Source organism: Culex quinquefasciatus, chromosome 1 (genome assembly GCF_015732765.1).
Source record: "Culex quinquefasciatus strain JHB chromosome 1, VPISU_Cqui_1.0_pri_paternal, whole genome shotgun sequence".
Taxonomy (NCBI): domain Eukaryota; kingdom Metazoa; phylum Arthropoda; class Insecta; order Diptera; family Culicidae; genus Culex; species Culex quinquefasciatus.
The window spans coordinates 44,177,811-44,198,142 of NC_051861.1; the positions used below are offsets into that span (position 1 = coordinate 44,177,811).

Consider the following 20,332-nt stretch of genomic DNA (forward strand, 5'->3'; position numbering starts at 1 on the left):
TGTTACATTTAACATATTTGCAACAAATTACTAAAATCTTTTTACACTGTTTATTTGCTGCTTTTCATGCTTCCAACCTCTGCCTGATGCTTTGAAATCGCTGCTAACTGAATTATGGAAAATTTAAAAAAAAAAACAGAAAGAGTCGAAAAGCGAGAACGGTGCGTATTGTAGCCGTTGTTTTTGCGTGTTCAACTTTTGAAAGTCTTACATAATTTAAAATAACGCTTTTGTTCGAGATTTGTGTGATAAATTGCTTGCTGAAGAAGACAAATTGAACTAATCTGATTTTAACGATTGTAAACAGACAAATCGATGGTCTCGCACCGACCTTCATCAAGAAGCCCTCGATCCAGCAGGAGAACGACGGCAAGCGGCTGATCTTCGAGTGTCAGATCCAGGCCGATCCGAAGCCCCAGATCAGGTGGTCCCACAACAGCAAAGTGATTGACAACACCCCGAGGCATAAGGTGGGTTATTTAAAATCAACGAGAACAATTTAATTCAGTTATTAACTTATATTTAACCGCTTTTTAAATTTTCAGTTCAAAGTGCAAAACGATGGCAAACTGTACTGCGCAACGCTAGAGGTGGACAACGTCTCGTTTGAGGACTCGGGCAAGTACAAGGTCACGGCCAAGAATGAACTGGGCGAATCGAGTGCTACAATCAGCTTGAACTTCGACAGTAAGTATACACTTTCGACTTTCTTTTGCTGTTTTCTTCACTTTTTATGTTTGACAAACGCGTCAAATTCCAGTGTTTGTGTTTAGTTTTTCCTCTATCTATTCTGTTACATTACTGCAGCGACATTTCTTTTCCTATATCATCATAGTTACATCATTTTGTTTGTTTTTTTTTTTTTAAATTCATTTTATTCATCTGTAAATATTATGCGATTTAGTGCTGATGAGAAATGCTCACATTTTTGTTGCTCTTTAAAAAAATAATAATATAAATAAGTTTAAATTGGTCAAAATGTGAGCAATTCCAATCTGTTTTCCTCAAATAAATCACCAGCTGTAACGTTAGTATTATTCAGCTCTAGTTAGTGTTTTTGAAAATATAGTTGATATTTCACCATTTTTTGACGCTCATCACTTTTAGTTTCACCTTCAAACATTCCATCATCGCTGTAATTGCTATCGTAACAACAATATCGGCCGAATTGTTGTTGTTCAAAAGATGAACTGAAAGTCGCTTCTAAATCGGAACCAAGATTCACAAACTAAAAATAACCAAAATGTAACATGAGTGAAACAAAAAATAAAAGTACGATCAAATGAATTAAAAATAAACCAAAACATCGGGGTGCTAAAACAATGATAATATCTCAGCGAGTGTTTAAATCCGAGACTTAAAAAAGCGCTCTTTTGAATTAAAAGAATAAATGTATTGAGAGATCTACTAGAACTGTAGTTCCCTACAGTGTGAGAGACCGTTTTAAACCACAAATATTGCTTTCCCGCATATTTCCACCCCGCTCTCTCTCTCTAGGTGAGGAAGTTCCGGTCCCAGCGGATGGTTTTAAACCAGCCTTCACAGAACGACCTGTCACACGACAATCGGATGACGGCAAGAATATAATATTTGAGTGTAGATGTATCGGTGATCCGAAACCAACGTACACATGGCAAGTGTTTTATTTCTCTACTCTTTCTCTTAAGTTAATCACTTTATCAGTTAGTTCGAAGAAGAGTACTTTGCGTAAACATCCAACAATCCTAACCTCAATTGCGTCCATTTTTTTACCCCAAAATCCCCTTAACCGAAACCAAAACAAACAACCTAAAGGTACCACGAAAAGAATGAAATCACGATGAGTGGCAGGTTCGCGAGTGAGGTCGAGGAAGACCAGAATCACTGCTACCTGATACGGTTCACGATCAAGGACGTGAAGCAGCTGGACCGGGGCGTCTACAGCGTGCTGGCGAAGAACAAGCACGGTGACTCGTCGGCGATCATTAACCTGAACTTTGATTCGAGTTCGAAGCTAGTGTAAGTGTCCACCATGAGAGGAGGAGAGGGATTCCTGAAGGATTAGGATCTTGCTAGTTAGGAAATGGAAGACGGTTTCCAGGAGCAGATATTGTTGGTTGAGCTATGATTTTTTTAACTTAGTTGATTTTACTTCATAATAAATCTGCTTGTTTCTAAGAACTTCAAGATAACTGTTTAAGCAAGTCTTATATTTGTCATCGTTTGTGGAGTTGATCGAAATTATCGTCAAGAGTTCTAGAGATTTTTTTTCCTTGAAAAGTCACAGAAATCAATTGAAACATTTTAAAACTTCTAACTTGTTGAGAATCAATTTTTTTTTAAATTATTGCCATTCCCAAAAAAATGCGACCAGGAGAGAGTCTCTTTGTCTAATAGTTGCAAAAAAGTGGGTCCAATCGACAGCAAACTTGGAAATTATGTTCACTAACTATTTGAACGGTGGTAATACTGATAGGAACAAATATTTTTTTGTTCTAAATAATTTAGTGCATTTTAGGGTGCTCAAAATTCAGGACGTTTTTTTTTAAACCTCGCTCCACAAGCTGAATATTCTCACTGAGAATTTTGGCTGGAACTCGAGCCATATCGTGACGAGACTCGAGCCAAAATTCTCAGTGGGTTGTTCAGCTTTTTTATGACTTTGGGCCAAAAATGGGCAAAAGCGGTCAACATTTACTAGTGCGTCCATCCCGGGAATTCCCGGGACAAAAATCCCGGGATTTTCCCAAAACCGGGAATTCCCGTATCCCGGGATTTTCCATAATTTGTCCCGGGAATTCCCGAAATTGAAAAAAATAATCATATTTTGTTCTGGAAATTCAGATTTGGTTGTGGAAATAGTAGAATACTAAATAATCGATAAGAAGCATTAAATTGGAAGATGAGTTGAATACTAATTAGTCGATAAATTGCATTTAAATTTGTATTCGGCGAATATAAGCATTTATTTGGCTTATTAGGAAAAATTATAAAAATTTTAGTTAACAGGTCCGCAAAATGCCTAGCGCTTTAATTTTTTTCTCTTTTATTTTTTAATAGAATTGATATATTTACGTTTATTTACGACTTTAAATTTGAAAAAAAAAACATGTTAAAATATTTTTAATCAAACACCGGCAAAATAATCAAACACCGGCATCTGGGGCAAACAATGACAAATGCTACTTGAGCAAAAAAAAAAATATAATGAATGACTTCGGTTAAAACAGGAACAGAACAAAACAATTAGTACACCGATTTCCAAATATATTGCTCTAAAATCTCCTGTACTTATTCAGACTTTAGACCCGATTTTCCTCCGGTTGGCGGTAGTTACTTTAAGTAAATTTATTAAATATGTTTTATATAAATCTATGAATTCAAAACTTTTCTTAAATTTTACATTGACTGGTATCATTTTATTTGTTGTCGTTTTTTGTTTTTAAAGAAAAATAAATGAAACTTTTTAAGCTGTTTTTCTCATGTCATATAAAAAAATATAAATGAAATATTTTCAAAACAAAAAAAACTTATGTAATTTGAACCGCAAATCAAAACAAATATTCCGATTGGAATTAAAAATTGTATTTGATTTAAAATCCAAAAACCACAAAGAACAAAATTGAGGTTTATCAATTTTTATTTTCTTTTGGGCTATTTAAAAACTGTTGTCCTTGTTTAGATGGAAGTGAAGATTATCACCATTTAATATTATCAAGCTAATTTTATTACTGATACAAAAATTTCCCGGGATCCCGGGAATTCCCGGGATTTCAAAAATATGTTTCCCGTTTCCCGGGAAATTCAAAACCCGGGAAAATTGGACGCCCTAACATTTACTTATTGTTTTTTTTAAATGTATTGATAATCCAACAGTCCAACAAGATTTTGTCTCTGAGACGAGTATATGTGTTCCTAGTAGAATTTTGCCTGCTGAATCCGTATCCGGGTCCAGAATTGCTCCAAATGGTCCCAATTTTGAGATACACCCGTTTGAAATGTTAGTTTAGGCCAAAATTAGCTACTTTGTCGACTATTTTACAAAAAAACTATTGAATAAACAAATAAACCAATACATGTATCTTAAAGTTCTCGTTTTCCCCTTTCTGAAACGACCCTGGTTTTTAAAATTTGAGTGTTTCTACGCATATTTATAGCCATTTTAAAATTATATATTCAGTTGGTTGTCATTCAAGTTTTTCCAACTTGCATGCAAGTCAAATTCTAATTTTAAAATGGCTATAAATATGCGTAGAAACAATCAAATTTTAAAAACCAGGGGTGTTTCAGAAAGGAGAACGTGAACTTTAAGATACATGTATTGGTTTATTTGTTTATTCAATAGTTCTTTGTAAAATAGTCGACAAAGTAGCTAATTTTGGCCTAAACTAACATTTCAAACGGGTGTATCTCAAAATTGGGACCATTTGGAGCAATTCTGGACCCAGATTCGGATTCAGCAGGCAAAAATCTACTAGGAACACATATTCTCGTCTCAGAGACAAGAAACATTTGATTTTTTGTTGAACTGTGTAACTTTATTTTGTTACGGTTTGGTCTACAGGGTGCATTTAATTATTGCAAAAGTGATATTCTCATTGATAATTTAATGCCTTACAGCTTTGCCGATTGTCGAACATACCAATGCTGTAAAAATGGACACTTAAAAGTTATTAGCGATTTCAAAATGTTATTTTTGAATAACAAGCATTTTTCTCTGCAAACTTCAGGCTCGGATATCAATACATTGATACAATGCAATAGGTTAAACTCAACCAATGTTTATCATAATTGGCACAGATGCTTAAAATAATCCAAAGAACAGTTTTCCGCTTGTGGAGCTGAGGTATTTTTTCTGGGCACCCTATTGCATATAAAAGTCTAATCAAGTGAAAACTATCTTAAATGCATTTTGGGTTCGTTCATAAATATTTTGGGTGTTTGAGATTTCCAAATAAATTGTCTATGTGGTTTATGCATGGTCCTGCCTTATTCTTTCAAAACTATTTAAATTTGAATTCATTTTTTAGATGAAGTAGGTAACAAATTTGGAGCAACACAAGAAAAAGTTAGATGAGCATTTAGACAGCTTGAACTGTTTTGCATATTTCATGTCAGCAGATATTTTTCTGACAAAACTCTGAGAGTAAAAAAATGCTAGAATCCAGCTATCTTTTAACACTCAGATTTTTTTTTTAATTAGAGACTTCGATTTTCTAAATAGTTACCTGTAATTTGCAAACTAATTCCAGCTGTTAAAATTCACATGCGCTCTTTTTAAATGCTGCTCCAAAAATTAGCTCAAAATTGATTGGAAAGAATTGTTTTTCTTAGAACATGATTTTTTTTGCGGTCACCAAACCAGTTTGTTGAAAAAAACCATGTTCTACTAAAAATGCCTTAAAACTGGAAGATATTTTTAAAAATATATAGAACTCGTAGTGTTTTGAACATTATTTAAAGAAACCATCGGTACAGGCCTAAGTGATTTTTTAAGTTTTTGACCTTCTCACTTGAAGACCCGGAAGCCGAACTTTTGTCGCAAAAGAACAATTTACCTTTGGGCTATCCATAAACCACGTGGGCACTTTTTTGGAAATAAACCGCCAAACTTCCTTCCCTTCCACCTAAAATGTCCACGTGGTTTATGGATAGTCCCTTTCTGGTTATTGCAGATTTGAAAACTACATAACATTTCCGTTAAAATGGCATGTCCAAAAAAATTAGGTTGCAAAAAATGGCAGCATTTTTGAAACTATTTTTGTATTTTTAAGATGAAAGTAACGTTTTTTTCCGAATTGTGATTACGTCATCAAATCTGACTTTTAATTTGACTTAAAAGTCATTTTGCCTCTAAATTTCCATATCATCACCATTGCAGGCTGCAAATTATTGAAAACATGTATTTTTCCTATTTTTTCGAATGTTCAAAAATGGAAGGGGTCGTAATGCCCTCCGTGCTCACATTCGCATTCAGGTGAGTTGGCAGAGAATTACCCATAAACTAAAGTTAATTGTGAACGCTCAACCAACTTTCTCTGTCAAAGAATGTCCAATAAGAGGAACAGTTAGTTAGGTAGATAAGTAGCATTCTCTCGAGATTCCAACAAACACAAACACGCTGTGTTTTCCCTCACACCGATTCACCCCACGTGTACCCTTATTTCCGTTGTTCCGGCAGAAATCCCGAGGGCAAACCGCCCCGCTTTCCCCAGAAGCCCACCATTTCCCAGAAGGGTGAGGTGCTCTCGATGGAGTGCATCCTGGAGGCGCTACCGGTGGCCGACATTACCTGGTACCACGGCCAGGACACGATCACCGACGGCGATCGGTTCAAAATCTTGCGCAAAGCGATCTCAAACGATACCTACCTACTGACACTCCAAATTTCGCAACCGACCGCCAACGACGGAGGCATCTATCGTTGCCATGCTTTCAACCCGTTCGGGGAAAGCAACGCACATATTACGCTTAACTTTAAAGGTATTTTTAAGTTCTCTTTTTTTTTGTTCAACTTTGCTCTCGATTCCTACACCTCAACTATCCTACTATCCCTCCTATCACACCGATTAAGCTGCTTCAAGTTTGTTGCTGTAACTTTTTTCTATCTCGAAACACATATAATGTTATTACGATAGCAAGAAAGATCATATTGAGTTTTCCAAGTCATCAACTGTACCTTTTCTCTACACATCTGTCTTGATATGACTGCCGGTTTGCATACGTGTTACTACTGTACTTTAGTTAAATTGTTGTCGTATACTCAGATTTCACTCTTCATTTACTTTATTAGCAAACAATCACAAACTTTTAAGTTTTAGCTTATTAACGAGCTTCATCCACAGAACGAACGTTCATCAGCTAGCTCGCTATGATTTGAAAAGTATAACCCTCACTCTGCTCAACGGTGGCGAGCATTCTGTAGTGAGCCTCAAGTTGCAACTTCCAGCAAACTGAATAGCTTAGTTTGGTTGAATTCCTCCTGGCCTCATCGACAATTTTTGGTTCTTGATATTAAAATTCCTTTCTGTTTCTTCTCCCCCTCAAACTTGCGTGACTTCAGCGAACGAGAACGATAGAGGCTTCGCTCCGTCGTTCGTGGAGAAACCCAAGATCATCCCGAACAGCAAGGGCACGCTGATAACGATGAAGTGTAGATGTAGATCGAAACCGAAACCGACCGTCAAGTGGATGCGCAAGAAACAGGAGGTCAAGACGTCCAACAAAGTCTCGCTGGAGGTGAAGACCATGGACGACGACACGTACGAGCTCACGCTGAACATCAAGGATCCCAGCGCGGAGGACGGTGGCTCGTATTCGTGCGTGATCAGCAACGAGTTCGGTGAGAGCAGCGCGACGCTCAACCTGAACATCGAGTCCGAGCAGGAGTCGACTAAGAACGCACCGATCTTCGTCGAGAAGCCACACATTGTGTCGCAGGACAACGGCAAGCTGGTGCGCATGGAGTGCAAGGTCAAGACAGACATCAAGCCGGACATTACGTGGACGCGCGAGGGCAAGCTGCTGCAGGAATCGAGCAAGTTGAAGATCACGATGACTACCGAGAAGGACGTGTACCACATCAGCCTGGTGCTTAAGGATCCACAGACGGAAGACTCCGGCACGTACAAGTGCAACATTAAGAATATTCTCGGCGAATTAAATGCCAATTTAATTCTGAACATCGAGAGTGAGTATAAACGGGTTAAATGGGGCTCAAGAGTGTAACTTTAACAATGTTCCTTCTTGCAGTTGTTCCTGTCATCAAGGAGAAGCCGAAACTGGTGACGAACATCAAGAAGCGCACGGCGTCGATTGAGTGCGCCGTGGCGTCCCGCTTCAAGCCGGAGTGCATCTGGATGAAGGAGACGACGGTGATCAAGGAGACGCACCGACACCTGATCAAGATAGAGGAGACCCGCGAGGGCGAGTTCTCCGTGAAGCTCAACATCACCGAGCTCAGCGAGGCTGACTTTGGTGCGTACAAGCTCGTGGCGAAGAACGACAAGGGACAGGCCACCTCGCAGGTGATCGAGATCAAGGACATCGTGTTCGAGAAGCCACCGCCGACCAAACCGATCATCGAAACCAAGTTGAAGGACGTGGAGATCGACGAGGGTGGTAACCTTGTGCTGGCTGTCGGCTTGGTCCATCCGGATCGCCACTTTAAGGTGTACTGGATGAAGAACAAGACGATTCTGAAGACCAGCGAGACGGTCATTCAGGAGTTCAGCGGCCGCATGGCTAAGCTAACCGTCAAGAACTGTAAGGCTGAGGATGCTGGCTTCTACAAGGTATCCATCAGCAACGAACAGCAGAGTGACGAGAGCGAGGCCAAGGTCACGATCAAGACGATCAAGAAGGATGAGAAGAAGAAGGTCGCCAAGAAGGAGGAGAAGGTCGAGGAGAAAAAGGAAGAGAAGGTTGAGATCAAGGTCGAGGAGAAGAAGGTTGAAGAGAAGAAGGTCGAAGCAAAGAAGGTCGAAATCAAGGTCGAAGAAAAGAAGGCTGAAGTTAAGGTCGAAGAGAAGAAGGCCGAGGTTAAGGTTGAAACCAAGAAGGTCGAGGAGAAGAAGGCCGAGGTTAAGGTCGAAGCCAAGAAGGTCGAAGAAAAGAAGGCCGAAATCAAGGTGGAAAAGAAAAAGGCGGAGGCCAAAAAGGAGGAGAAGATCGAAATCAAGGTTGAGGAGGAAAAGAAGGTTGCAGCCAAGAAGGAGGAGAAGATCGAAATTAAGATTGAGGCTGAGCCGGAGGCACCAAAAACCAAGGAAGTGAGTTTTGCTTCGGGATTCATAAAAAAAAACATCGTTTTATACATTTTCTTCTTATCCAGCAACCTGCTGCTCAGAAAGGACTGGAGGCTCCCAGTATCGAAATCATCCGCGACAAAAACGGCAGCCGTCGTGGTTCGTTCTTGGATGATCGTCGTCCAAGTTTGTTGATGGGTGATGATGTGAGTATTGCCAGCATTCGTCCATATAAACTGTTCTTTATTACCATGTATCATCAAATTGTGTATGCTAACTTGTATTGTAAGCTGAAGAATCTCAGCACTGGTATAAAACTTGAAATGGAGATCTCCGTAAAAAAGTTCTTTTCTGAATTATTCACTCAAAAGCCAGCCTTATCGATCAATTTGGCGAACAAACCAACGGTATCGAACCGTCGATTTGGTTGCAAAACTTCCCAATGTTTCTAACCATTTCTCGTCTATGTCGTCAATTGTCCTGTAAATCGTTGGTTCATTTCTCCGCACGCGCGACTGAAATGGCGGATGTGCGTTGTGTTCAAATAGAGCAAACTGCGACCCGGCGAGGTGATCGACGAACGAAAGGTGACTATCTGGTGCGACATTCGGAAGCCCGTCCCTGCGAGGCACCGAAGTGCTGGCTAGAGGCAACCGCGCGTCGAGGCCAGATTATTCACCCAAATGCTAACGGTATACTTTCGAGATGCAGTCGTGGATATTTTTTTTTCGAAAAACAAAAGTATAATCCTGGTGGCCTTAAAAAATACAGATTTGTGAACTTGAGTCGTGGTTCTGCTTCCTTAACGCATTAAAACTTTCAAGACGGTGTTTAGTTCCCCTACACGGAGCAAAAAGAGTTCCCAAAATAGTGAACAAGCGTTCATGAAAATGGTGCTCAATCCCATGGTACGTTTTTGGAAATCGTACCATGGGATTTGAACACTTTGTTCGTGGTTCCCATTTTCATGAACGCTTGTTCACAATTTTGGGAACTCTTTTTTCTCCGTGTAATCAAGGACTTTTTCGATAGTTCTAAAAATTGAGAATATAGACTTTCCAGATAGGAAAGTGTTTGATTGTTTAAGGGTCCAAAACATGCAAAATTTTAATAAGTTTGGGTTAGACTTCGGTTGATATAAAAGTAGACGAAATATTAAACTAACAGCTACTTCCAACTCCTCATCTTACACTCCTTTTTGTAAGATTAGCTAGCACCCAATTAACCCCTCTTACTCAGCCAGCAGTAGGCAACCTTGATCAATTCATTGTAGTTCAAAATGCGCTCTAGAATTGTCCAAAGAAACACGTAAAAAAATCAATTCTCGTAATCGTGAATTGTGTTTTTTTTCTAGGTCTGAACCAATCGCACAAAAAAATTTTTGGACTCGTATTCAATCCACAAAGAAACATAAAAATGTTTTGCTGATATGTTATCACCAAACATATTTTTTTCATCGTAGCGTAAACGTTACTCAATAAAAAAAAAGATTGATTGACAAAGTCGACATTTAGTTTCCACAGAACCCTGTTTTTACGTGGGGGCGTTACGTTGAGTAATTTATCTATTTCCCTGGAAAGACGCAATAGTTTTGAAATATTTCAAAGTAGTTTATACCTTTTGTGGACATTTTCAAATCGCCTGTAAGCTTGATTTTTCTGGTTTCAGAAAAATTGACGAAATAAAAAGCGTAACGTCGTCGGGCAAAAAAAAAGTTTCTGTATGTAATGTGAAGAAGGCGTCATCCATAAAGTACGTACACTCTTAGGGGGGGAGGGGGGGGGTCACCGTAGGTGTGACAAGATGTGACGAAGGGGGAAGGGGGGGTTGCGAGACTGTGACGTCACGCTAGGTATTTTTATGATTGCATAATTTTAATTCGAAATGTACATAATTAAATTAAATCCTCGTTTCTAAAATTGTTTGTTTATTATTGAGAAGTATCAAATTATGAAATATTATATAGGCACTTTTTTTATTCAGCTGGAACTTCAATATTTGCTCGATAAAAAAATGCTTTGAAAGCAAGGTGTTCATAAGAAAACTGCTATAAATGGTTTGAACTTATTAGATACAAAGCTGTGAAAAACACTTTTCAAGATATTTTTATACTTGGATGTTATACCAGGTCTTCTAATTTTTAAAAGATACAAAACTGTTTTTTAATATCGCAATGTTTATTCTACAACATGTATAATTAGACAGCTTATAATTTTTTTTTTCATATAAAATTAGCAAAAATACCAAAATTATGAGAGTTTAAATAAACAAAAACTAAAAAAAATCCCATCGAAACCCGGGGGGGAGGGGTCTGGCAAATTGTGACGTACTTTTTAAGGGGGTTTCAACCTTGTGTGACAAAGTGTGACATAGGGGGAGGGGGGGTTAATTTTGGCCGATTTTTGCGTGACATACTTTATGGATGACGCCGAAGATTTTTTGACTTTGATTTATTTTGCTATATTTAGCCAAACGTTGCAATTTTATTTTTTACGTTAGTTGAATAGCAGTGTACAATAGAGTTGTTCGATTTGCAGATTAGACGTTATCTTCTTATTTTTTTCATTTTAAAGCCCATCAAATTTTTATGGTTTTGGTTCCAAACCGCCTTTCCTTTATGGGTTTCAACATTGTTAGGGATTAAGCATTACAATCTTTTTATTATTTTTTATGTTGAACAAAATTGTAAAATAAATACAATTGCCTTGCTATCTACCATACATTCTCGTTATCCACCATAAAATCAAATGCCCGATTTGTATGTAAGAATACTCATCACTGCTATTTTAAATTCAGCACGGCTCATCTACACAAGTAAAGAGTGAAAAGTGTCTTTTCATTTTACAAAAATGATCACATTCTTCTTTTGCCTGATGTTGAGTGTGATGCTCACTTTTGAGCACTTTTGAAGATGATTCCTAATATCATCGCTTGTGATTTTTTTTAATTTACTTTTTCGGTGACTGGATGTTGTTGAACTGCGCTCGTCAAAAAACAATAACAAAGCAAAATCATCAAGGGGTCAGTGGAAGCAAACATGAAAATCACGAAATAATAATTCTGTTTTAGCTCTCATGAAATTCTCATATTCAAAAGATTGTTAAAAAGTATGGGCTGGAAATATTTTTAATAGCTGTTGTTTTTATTATTTATTTAAAAAATATAATGCATCGATGATCCCCTCGTCATCGTTCGATGATGCCCCTTCGTCATTTTCCAATTTTCCCAGTTAGCCAGCAGCATTCGGCAACTGCCCAGTTAGCGAACAAGTACTGTAAAAAGGACAAAAAAGTTAAGAAGATGAAGATAAGGACTTTTGTCAACATCGAAATTTTTACTTCACTACAATAGTGTTTAGTTTTGGCTCCGATTGGTGACTCGTTTTTTCCAAGGGAATGATGGAAAGAGAGGAATCACAAATCCGTATAAATAATTTCAAGATTTTTCAGGTGTAAACCAAAAACGCGATCAAAAATTAAAGTGGAAGATAAGGCTTTTAAATGCATATTTAATTGTCGGTGTACAGGACGCCGCACTGTTTAATCATTTTCTGACGTCCATTCAATTTTGAAGTCCAAACCCAGTCATTGAATTGGAAAAATAAAATTCTTTTTCAAATTTTCTTTTCTTGATTTGTGTGCACCTACGTCGAAGATCAAGATTGTTTACTTTTTGCTCTTTGGTCTGACAGTCTTGGTCTGGCAGATTTGGTCTGACAGCTTTATCATGGATTTTGGTCTGGTCTAGGCGAGGGATAGGACACAGCACCTTCCTGGTTTTTTCTCGAAGTACTTGATTTGACATATTTGCTGAATTTTCAATTATTGGAATTTTTTCTTATACAATTGGATTATTTTTTAAAGAATTTCCATGCAAACGTTGAGCCATAATGAACAATCAAATTTCAACTGAGAAGATTTGGTCTTCCAATGTTTGAGGCTTGTAACAGTTATAGTTTCTTAGCACAGACTCAACACACATTTGTTTTTAAGATAAAACAACATCCGGAAAAAAACAGCACCTTGGATAATTTTCGCGTGCCAAAAATGTGATTATGGCTTTGCTGATAATGACATGAAGCCAGGTTCCAATTTCAACTTGTTGGATCAAATTGACACCATCGCGAAGGTAACATTTTCTGTGTTATAGTAAAGCTCACGCTCAACAAATATGTTGAGGCTTAGCAAGAAATATAATTAGTGTAAATATAAGCCAAGAAAGTTGTTCTTTTCATCTTCTCAAATTTGATGCATTTTGGAACAAATTGGAAAACAAACATAAAAAAATCTTTCTTTGTCTTGATCCGTATTATAGTAAATACTGGATTCCCAGTTGATTTTTAGTGGAAAATATTTCCTATACAATTTATTGTGATTTTGATAACAAAAATTGCACTCACATGAATTAGCTTTGACCGTCAAAATTGCACTGATTTTCGCACAAATTTCACCAACAAAACTTCTTTCCGAACCAATCCACTCTGAGTACACACAGCACGAGCTATGCAAAAAATACCGCACGGGAAACCAGATCGCACCATACTGATCCGTCGGACAGCAGTTAATTTTTCAAATCAATCGAGCGCCAAACCAGACCATAATGGCGATCCGGGCTCAGCTGTAAGTTTGGCTGCGCGACTAATTTTAGCGCGCCCATAACAAATGTGCTAATTTATGAAATTGGCGCTGCCTTAAGTACGCGATCTACTTAAGAGGGGATCGCCGCAAGGGGAGAGCAGAAGGTAGCTTTTGATTTATTCCCTCCTGGTTCCGAGGTTTGGCTCGGCTCGCGGGTAACATTTGTCCTACTACATGAGCAAATTTCGCGCGCGCAAAAAATATTTGTTGATGAATTTCAGGGACAGCAGCGCCAGATGGTTCTGGCTCTGGTTGGGACAAGGGTGCGACCTTCGATGATGCCCCCACGGAGCTGGTTATGCTGCTTGATTGGTTGTCAATCTAGCGCTGACACTTCACACGGATAGTTTGTTTCAAATTGTCCATGAAATGAGCGCTGATGATGTCAATCGCTTGAAGCGTACACTGGTCATCCCCTAGATTTCGATATTTTTTTCTATTTAAATTAAGTCAAATATCATCTGTGTTTCTTCCCATCTCGCTCATCACAATCATTTTCTGTTTTCCGCCCCTGCCGCCGATGCCATCCCGCTGCGTTGGTGCCACCGGGAATGTTATTTTGCACTTGGAATATCCGATCTTTATAAATATCAACTTTCGATCTGCGATCGCCCCAAAACTCACCACACCACAACCGTTGCGGGCCAAAATAAAACCTGGCACATGATTCTACTGCTGTTGCTACCTTCCTGTAGAAACGACGACCATCAATCGACGTACGACGCCCGAGCATTCAAGATATGGACGAGAAGATCAACCTGCCGTGTACACCGTTGCGAGCCATCGGAGAGGAGGGCAAGCCAGCAACCATCGTCGACTTCCAGGAGAGCTACTCCGCTGTTGAAGGTTTGAACTGTGCCATTACACGTGGAGTTGCTGCTGCTACTGCGCCGTCTGCTTATCTGCTTAGTGCTTAGTGATCGCTTGAAAATTCCTAACGCTTTCTTTGCCTGCTGCTCACGCTACTCGAGCTGAGTTTCGCTTCAGCCAGTTGAGTCTTGGGATAGGTTCTGATTCAGTGGTCCGTTTGCAGATCAAACTGGTTACATCTCGGTTCAGGTTGAGGGTAATCCGGCGCCTACCTGGAAGTTCTTCAAGAACATCACCGAGCTGGTCGATGGAGGTCGCTACAAGCACCATACCGATGGCGAAAGCAACACCATCACGCTCTGCATCCGTAAGGTCAAGCCAAACGACGAGGGCAAATACAGGGTGGTGGTCTCCAACGCACATGGTGAGGATTCAGCCGAAATGCAGCTGTACGTGTCCGATTCCAGCGGCATGGACTTCCGCGCCATGTTGAAGAAGCGAAAGTACGCCAAGTGGGGCAACCAGGAGAAGGATCCCGACTGGGGTGATCTCAAGGAGGTGGAGAAGCCAAAGCCGCAGCTCAAGAAAGTGGAAAGAGTATGCATCAAGCTCGACGCGCACACACACAGTTCATGTCCCGTAACTAACATAACGGATCTTTGTTCTGTGTCGTGTTAACCAAACCCCTCGCAAAGCAAAACATAACTAATCTGTTTCTCATTTCAGAAATCAGACACTTTCTCGAAACCGCTGGTCGATATCACCTGCAAGGAAGGCAAAGAAAAGAAGGTTGTGTTTGAGGCCAACTTCACCAAGCCCAACGCCAAGGCCAAATGGATGCTGCGGAAGGACGAAATTTTCACTGGGTCCAAGTACAAGTTTAAGAACGAGGGTGACCATTACACTTGTACGGTCATGAACCCCAAGGTGGAGGACAGTGGAAAATACACGCTGGAGATTGCTGGAGTTCAGTGCATGGCATACCTGACCGTTGAAGAGGCCGATCCAGTTTACAAGTTCACCAAGAACCTGAAGAAGACCGAGAAGGGCTTCCTGACGCACGACTGCCACCTGGAGTGCGCCGTCGATAACTCGTTAGCGCCGATCTCATGGTGGAAGGGTGAAACGAAGCTCGAGAACAGCGACAAGTACGTCATCGGCAAGGAACTTAGTGGCGCGGTTAATCTGATCATCAAGAACTGCGTCGCGGAAGATGCCGACCAGTACACGTGTAAGATCGAGAAGCAAACGGACAAGACGGAAACCAAGCTGAAGATCCTCGAGTACAACTACAAGTTTACCAAGGTGCTCAAGAGTCAGTCTCTGTTTGTCAAGGATACCGTTACGCTGGCTTGTGAGCTGGATCACGTGCTGGGACAGGTCGAATGGTTCAAGGGAGACGTCAAGATCGTGGAGAGTGATAAGGTGCAGATCATCAAGGATGGTCGCAAGCATAAGCTTGTGCTACAGGATGTCGCCAAGACTGACAGTGGCATGTACCGATGTGTGAGCAACGCCGACAAAACCGAGGCTGAAATTTCAGTTAAACGTAAGTATCTATCAACAACTGGAGGAACTCCAACTTCACAGCAATCTTATACCTTACAGGACCGAACAAGTTCATGAAGAAACTCAAGGACGCAACTGGAGACGAAACGCAAAAGTGCGTGCTTGAGGTGCAGGTCCAGGATGAGGAAGCGGACATCCAGTTCTTCCTCGGTGACCAAGAGATCACCAAGAGTGATAGGATTGATATCATTTCCCCTGGTGACGGTACACATAAGCTGGTATACAACCGACTCGAGCTGACCGACGCGGGTGAGATCACGTGCGTGTGCGGACCGCTCGAGAGCAAGTGTACGCTGAAGGTTAACAAGAAGGAAACGAAACCGAAATTCGAGGTACCACCCAAAGTGGAATCGCCTGCCAAGGAGCCTAAGGTGCTGGAGGTTCCGTTCACAAGTGAGTGCACGCTAGCTTTTCAGTATTTCAAGTCCAATTTGTTGTATTTCAATAATTCTCATGTAAATATATCTTCTCCCTCCCACTCCCTTATCCACCCCCTGAATCTGTGCAGCCGGTGAGTCTCGCCAGTCCAAGGTCACCGTAAAGGTGTTCAAGGATGGCAAGCCGGTATCACCGGAAGAAGTTGATATAGTTGTAGAGAACGATAAGCTTGTTCTCAATTTTAAGAGCACCGAATTCAAAGATTCGGGCGAGTTTAGAATTGTGCTGGAAAATGCCGCCGGTGCGGAAGAGCATACCACCCAAATTGTGTTTCAGGATAAACCACAGCCACCGCAGGAGCTACAGTGCGTCAACATCTTCCAAACACGTTGTGTCGTCAAGTGGAAGGCTCCGGAGAACGATGGTGGAGCTGCTCTTGAGAAGTATGTCCTGGAACGGCAGGATGTGTTCAAGCGATCCGGTTGGGACCCGCTTACCGATGTTCCTGGCGATACGCTCAAGTTTGCTTGCACCGACCTGACACCAGGCAGACATTACAAGTTCCGAGTTAAAGCAGTCAACAAGATGGGTGAATCAGAGTATTGTAGCATGGAGGATGATATCATTGCCAAGGATCCATGGACCGAACCGGATCCGCCACGAGATCTTATCATCTCTGATTGGGATAGAGAGTTTGTGGAACTCACTTGGAAGACACCGGCTTCCGATGGTGGTGCTCCAATCCAGAGTTATACCGTAGAATACAAGCCCTACACTGCCGCCAATTGGAAACAGTTCGAGGATGTTGGTCCTAACCAGCTGACGACTACCCTCAAAGGACTAACGGTAGGCGAAACGTTCGAGTTCCGTGTGAGGGCAAACAACCAGGGTGGCGCCAGTAAACCAAGCAACACCACAGAGCCATTGAAGATCCGAGACAGATATGTCAAGCCATTCATCGAAGGCGAAGGCCTCCAACCAATTACACTGAAAAAGGGACAAACGATTCGGTACTATGTCCAGTACGGTGGCGAGCCAGAACCGGAAGTCGTTTGGGAGAAGGATGATATCCTTGTCATTTGCGACTCCGAAAAACGTAAAACCATCGACGTTGAGCACAACGCAACGACCATTCAAGTGCGCCATTCAGTCCGCGCAGATTCTGGCAACTACAAACTGAGGCTCAAGAATAGCAGCGGAGAGTTCGTTACCCAAGCCAAGGTCTTGGTTCTGGACGTACCAACGCAACCGATCGGACCGATCAAGATCGATAAGGCAAGAGCCAACCACGTGGTGATCAGTTGGCAACCTCCAGAGGACACCGGTGGCTGTCCGTTGACGGGTTACCTACTGGAGAAAATGGACGTAGAAAACGGAACCTGGTTGCAGGCCGGCGAGTGTGGTGCTGACCAGCTCACGTTCGACTTCCAGCATTTACAAAAGGGAAGGAAGTTCGAATTTAGAGTTAAAGCATACAACAAGGAAGGAGAGTCGACTCCTCTGGAAACACTCCTGGCGGTAAAAACTGTCAATCCATACGGTAAGTGCGTGGGAATGCAATTCAAATTTAAACTCTTTCGGGTATTAGAATAAACTTCTTCCAAATTGGTCATCTGTGTCACAAACATTGATATAGTTGTGAGGTTACCTTAACTGCCTCTTGATGGCCACTGCATATGCTAACCCTTTCGAACAAATATTCAATCGACAGATCCTCCGGAAGCGCCTGGCAAGCCGGTCGTTGATGACTACGGTATCGACTTTGTGCAGCTGAAGTGGGAAGCTCCCGAGAAGGACGGTGGACGTCCGATCACGCACTACGTCGTTGAGTTCAAGAACAAGTTCTTGACCGACTGGACGGAGTGCGCCAAGACCGAGACGGCCGACGCCACGTGCAAGGTTACTGGACTCAAGGAGAAGGTCGTGTACCAGTTCCGCGTGCGTGCCGTTAACAAGGGTGGCGCTTCCAAGGCATCGGAGCCTAGCGACAACCACACCGTCAAGCATAAGAACTGTGAGTATCTCTGGCAGGGAAAGCATCCCGTAAACCATGTAGATTTAGGCTGTCAACTCTGTCAACTGTTTTGCTATCAAATGGTCACGCGTCAGTAAAATGTTCCATCCCGTGATGGACAAACAAATGGTTCTAAAGTTTTGCCGCGTAAATGGGTCAAGAACTGCTTTCCAAGCAGCTTTCTAACGCTTCCATTCGTTTGTACAGTGAAACCTCGTATCGATCGTACCAACCTGAAGAACGTTACCATCAAGGCTGGAAAGACTCATCTCTGGTCTGCGGACGTGAAGGGTGAGCCAGAGCCGGAGATCATCTGGTGCTGGCGAGACAACATTCCATTGACAGTAACCGAGAACATTAAGATTGAAAATGGCAACTACCACACCAACTTCTCGATTAAGGAAGCTAAACGTGCCGATACTGGCAAGTACAAGGTCATCGCACAGAACGCCTCGGGCAAGGACGAGGAGGAAATCGAGCTGGTCGTGTTGGGTGCGCCCGGTAAATGCCAAGGCAAGTTGGAAATTTCCAACGTTACGAAGAAGGGCTTGAAGCTCAAGTGGAAGAAACCTGCCGATGACGGTGGCTGCCCGATTACCGAGTACAAGATTGAAAAGCTGAAGAACCGTAACGGAAAGTGGGTGCGATGTGGCACCGTGAAGGGAGGACCCGAAATCCTGGAAGCTGACATTACTGGACTCGACGAAGGTCAAACGTACAAATTCCGCGTTATCGGTGTAAACGCCGAGGGTGAATCGGAACCACTCGAATCGGACGAGGTTGTGGCTAAGAATCCGTTCGACGAACCATGGAAGCCAGGCCAACCGGAAATTGTCGATTTCGACAACAAAACCGTCAAACTGAAGTGGGCTGCACCCAAGTCCGATGGCGGTGCGCCAATCCAGAACTACGTTATTCAGAAGAAGGATCGTTTCAAGGAATGGGAAGATGTGCTCGAAGTACCTGGAGGTGAAACTACCGCAACGGTGGAAGATTTGAAGGAGAACACCGAGTGCCAGTTCCGTATCATTGCCGTCAACAAGGCTGGCCGCTCGCCCGAGTCGGAACCAACTGGAACGCATAAGGTTAAGCATCGTGCATGTAAGTATTTTTGTCTGCTGACTTCTTTGAACGCCCAAACATTGATCAAATCTATCTGCAGTGAAACCTCGTATCGATCGTACAAATCTGAAGCCCATTGTGGTGCGTGGTGGCAAGATGGTTCACTACGACGTGAACGTGAAGGGTGAGCCGGAGCCAGAGATCACCTGGTCTCTGAAGGAGAAGCAGGTGTTCAACGACGACCACTACGAAATTGTCAACCAGAACTACAACACCAAGTTTACCATCAAGGACAGCTTGCGTAAGCATAGCGGTCTATATGAAATTATGGCCAAGAACCAGCATGGTATGGACAAAGAAGTCGTGGAGATCACTGTTCTAGCTAGTCCCAGCAGACCGAAGGGTCCTCTGGAAGTTAAGGATGTCACTAAGGATGGTTGCAAGCTGAAATGGAAGAAGCCTGATGATGACGGTGGCAAACCAATTACCGGATATGTACTGGAGAAGTACGATCAGAAGGTTGGACGATGGGTACCGATCGGAAAGACTCCTGGAACTGCGGAAGAGTTCGACGTGACTGGACTGCAGGAAGGTCAGCACTACAAGTTCCGCGTCAAGGCTGTTAACGACGAGGGTGAATCTGAGCCCCTGGAGACTGAAGAGTACACCGTTGCAAAGAATCCGTTCGATGTGCCGAAGGCTCCTATCGACGTAGTCATCAACGATTGGGACAATTCCAGCGTAACTCTGCAATGGAAGCGTCCTTACTCGGACGGAGGGGCCGCAATTACTGGCTATTTCATCGAAAAGAAGGAACGTGGTGAAACCAAATGGGAGCCAGCTCTTACTACGCACAGTCCCGAGTGTCAAGCCAAGCTGGGTGATTTGCCAGAGAAACACATCTTCCAGTTCCGCGTTAGCGCGATCAATAAGGCCGGAACGGGTGAAGCTTCCGATCCAACTAACTTCCATACTATCAAGCATCGCAATCGTAAGTATTCATCGTCAGAACTTTTACTCTATTATGAAGACGAAATAATAAATGCGTTTAAAGACAGTCTTTCACTCCTAACTTCTTCTAATTTAAAATTACAAATTTTAGCTAAAATCCAATGGCATGAAGTCTTCCTTACTAC

At 41.9% G+C, this 20,332-nt stretch overlaps 1 protein-coding gene across 3 annotated transcripts in view; it reads left to right on the top strand.

The window, feature by feature from the left end:
* LOC6033676 (twitchin) overlaps positions 1-20,332 on the top strand; it is a 51,462-nt gene that overhangs the window by 14,362 nt on the left and 16,768 nt on the right. The window contains exons 4-20 of one of the 3 annotated variants that reach the window (XM_038252837.1): positions 308-470; positions 546-687; positions 1,498-1,633; positions 1,795-1,998; positions 6,161-6,462; positions 7,043-7,669; positions 7,732-8,750; positions 8,813-8,932; positions 9,275-9,313; positions 14,059-14,209; positions 14,397-14,770; positions 14,900-15,722; positions 15,782-16,135; positions 16,251-17,660; positions 17,832-18,134; positions 18,342-19,235; positions 19,297-20,187. In XM_038252837.1, the coding sequence (XP_038108765.1) occupies positions 308-470; positions 546-687; positions 1,498-1,633; positions 1,795-1,998; positions 6,161-6,462; positions 7,043-7,669; positions 7,732-8,750; positions 8,813-8,932; positions 9,275-9,313; positions 14,059-14,209; positions 14,397-14,770; positions 14,900-15,722; positions 15,782-16,135; positions 16,251-17,660; positions 17,832-18,134; positions 18,342-19,235; positions 19,297-20,187 (7,952 nt within the window). The remainder of the gene's footprint in view (positions 1-307; positions 471-545; positions 688-1,497; positions 1,634-1,794; positions 1,999-6,160; positions 6,463-7,042; positions 7,670-7,731; positions 8,751-8,812; positions 8,933-9,274; positions 9,314-14,058; positions 14,210-14,396; positions 14,771-14,899; positions 15,723-15,781; positions 16,136-16,250; positions 17,661-17,831; positions 18,135-18,341; positions 19,236-19,296; positions 20,188-20,332) is intronic. The other 2 variants (XM_038252843.1, XM_001844050.2) reach the window with 2 other exon arrangements.